General features: G+C 34.7%; 1 protein-coding gene across 1 annotated transcript; it reads right to left on the reverse strand.

The window, feature by feature from the left end:
- Positions 1-638: 638 nt before the first annotated feature.
- Positions 639-2,686, reverse strand: LOC107769553 (uncharacterized). The gene is made up of 3 exons (XM_016588780.2): positions 2,361-2,686; positions 1,837-2,062; positions 639-1,335 (listed from the first exon to the last, which is right to left on the reverse strand). Exons 1-3 carry the CDS (start codon positions 2,619-2,621, stop codon positions 890-892), a joined length of 933 nt encoding a protein of 310 aa, XP_016444266.1. The 5' UTR covers positions 2,622-2,686; the 3' UTR covers positions 639-889.
- Between the last annotated feature and the right edge of the window lie 211 nt (positions 2,687-2,897).

The raw sequence follows: 2,897 nt of genomic DNA on the forward strand, positions 1-2,897 counted from the left end.
CTTCTTCTTCTTTCAATCTGAAATTCATCCAAAATCAAGTCTAGTTTTCACCAAAACACCCTAAAAATGAAATATAAACTCTAAACAATATTCCCAATTGTTTGCAATAACACCCAATCCAAACAAATAATGATTTTTAAAAATCCAAATTCGAATTTAAAGTTTCAAAGCTTTTTAATGGCTGTCAATGGTGGAATTGCTGCTCTCTTACTGGAATTAGGGTTGGTCTTTGAAAGTGTTTTCTTCTTCATTAAAAGTTAAGCAAGCAATAGACGTTAATGGAGGTGTGTGGTAGAGTATTTAGAATTTGAATCTATAAAAATTGAGAGGGATTATTGAAGAAGAGTGAAAAAATATAGACTGATTTTAGAAGAAGAGTGAAAATAAACGTTAATGGAGGGATACTGAAGTTTATGGAGAGAGAAACGTGGGTGGGTTCAAGATATGTGGGGAGGGGATTGTGGAGAGAGAAACGTGGAAAGAGTGAAAAATACGTTAGAGTGATTTTAAGACACTAATTATTATTATTAAATGCCTAAAAATATACATAATTGATAATTGAATATATAATATGTAATTATATTAAAACTTGAGTAGGGAAGTAATAAAGATTAAAATAGTGTATAGCAAGATAAAAATTCATTTATATTTGATCCATTTTATTGCTTCAATCCGTTAAGGATCTAAAAGAAACAACTCAAAATTAAGAAAGTGGACATTGTGGGTGAACTAGCTTTCACCTTTCACGTGTTGCACTTTTTTCACCTCGAATACAACTCTAAATCCTAAGGAAAATAAAATGAAAATAACCCCCACCCTCCCCCCGCACCCCAGATGATGAATATTCAGTTATGTACAGTGATCGAAACAAACTGATGTTCCTATCCCTTCACGCCACTTGGACTGCAGTATAACGTAAATTTGGCAAAATTTCCAAGAAATCCATGGTAAGCATAGGTGCCCTTGGCCTTGGCAATCGGCTTGATGAATATTCTTGATCAGACGATAATGGGAATTTAGCAGTAGTAGTACTACTCATACGTTCAAATGTTTTAAGCCATTTAGCTTGCATGTATCTTTGTTTCCGCCATGGTGCCATATGCATTTTCTTCTCCTTCATACATTTCTTAGCAGCGTTGCACAAAATCTTGATTAGTGACATTAATCTCTCAATTTTTCCAACAAATACTTCTGGTAGGCATTTAACTAGTTGATTGTACTCTTCGCTTGCTTTGGCTATTTCAAACTCCGCTCGCAAATTTAATTCAATAATAATCCTCACTTCCCCCTTTTTAGGGTTGGAATTGTCCACCACGTCTATGAATGTGTGTTCACCTGTAACACGGTATACAGAACAAGTTAGTTCAAGATTATCTATTGGAGTAATTAATTAGCATTATGCTAGTGGTACATATATAAAATAATACCCTAGCAGGAGATCACAACTTTTGTTTTATTATTAGATGTATAAAAATCATGTTGTACTTCACGTGCATGGCTTTGATAAAGAAAATTTGACAAGTTAGGCATAGAGGTGCCGGCCACAAAGGAACAATGAAAGGTTTTGGGGAAAGTGATGCTTTAATTTGATATTCTACATATCGTTTGGTAGTAACATTTTCTTTTCCAGCTGTTCGAAGAATTAAAATATCAACAATATGTCGTTGCCATACAAAAATAAAGATCCTTTTAGAATGATGAATGGTGATGGAGCTAGCTGTTCGTCTACAATATTTATAGTTGTCACGCATATTTTTACTTTATCTTTACAAATAACATACTCTATTTAAATGTAAATAACGACTAATTGTGAGTAAATTTCTGCAAGATTATTACCTGAAGGAATATCTGGTGAGCTCCTCCACTTAGACTTGCAAATTGCAGAGTTGAAACCTGCATTTTGCAGACGACTACATAACTCTTGCATGACACAGTTCCGGCAGCCGTTGTTGCTCATTTTTCGGCAAGAGCAGCCACTCTCCGACTGCTTTGTTTCTTTTACAGTTTCTTTAGTAATTCTTCGAATTTGTGTTTCTAATGATGTTGTCCGGCATAGTACAGCCTGCAACAAAAAAGAATTTAAGTACGCTAATTACGCATGGTTCGCGAAAAAAAATGGAGTTCTTAGAGGAGAAGATCTAAATAAGAAATGTTCCTTAAGATTTTTACAAAGAGAGCTAAATTAGGAAATCCAAAAGACCCCTTAAGACCTCTATTACATTCCTTTCTAAAAAGAGACAAAAAATAACGAAACATAAAGCGATTGAAAAGAAAGAAGACAAAGGCGTTATGCATTTGAGTTTTTTTGGTTTTTTTTTTTTCTGAATATTTAAGAAAGAAAATGAGGAGCTGAAACTTACTTGTAAAAGTTGATGTTGAGTTTCCCAGAATTTATTGTTTTCAACATTTTCATTGGTTTCTTTCTCTTCATCTTCATCTTGGTCTCTAACATAAACATCATCATTAACACTTTCCGGCGACGAACTTTGAGCCTCCTCATCAAGAAAGCTGAAAACGGTGTCTGAATTATTAATTGCAGGCTCGCCGGAAAAATCAGTTTCCCGGTTATCCCACGTCAAAATCCGGTGACTTAGAGGTCTCCTAGCCATTATTCCTACCATGGTCTCCAAATTCTTTTAAATGTGATAAATAAAAGAAAAGCTCTCTTAAATTATTTGTATTATGACCAATCTTAGGAACTGGCTTTATATACAACGACCATGCCCAAAAATATGGGACCCGCAAGTCTTACGTGGAAGGCTCATGCACATGAGGAGTGGAGCCTTCATTTATCAGAGTACACCGATACAGCATGGATCCACGTCAGTTATATATCGTCAATTATTTCTCAAGTTTACCCCTATTTTGTTATGGATATACTCGAATATTCTGGTATT

The sequence above is a fragment of the Nicotiana tabacum genome, chromosome 17, assembly GCF_000715075.1.
Source record: "Nicotiana tabacum cultivar K326 chromosome 17, ASM71507v2, whole genome shotgun sequence".
Taxonomy (NCBI): domain Eukaryota; kingdom Viridiplantae; phylum Streptophyta; class Magnoliopsida; order Solanales; family Solanaceae; genus Nicotiana; species Nicotiana tabacum.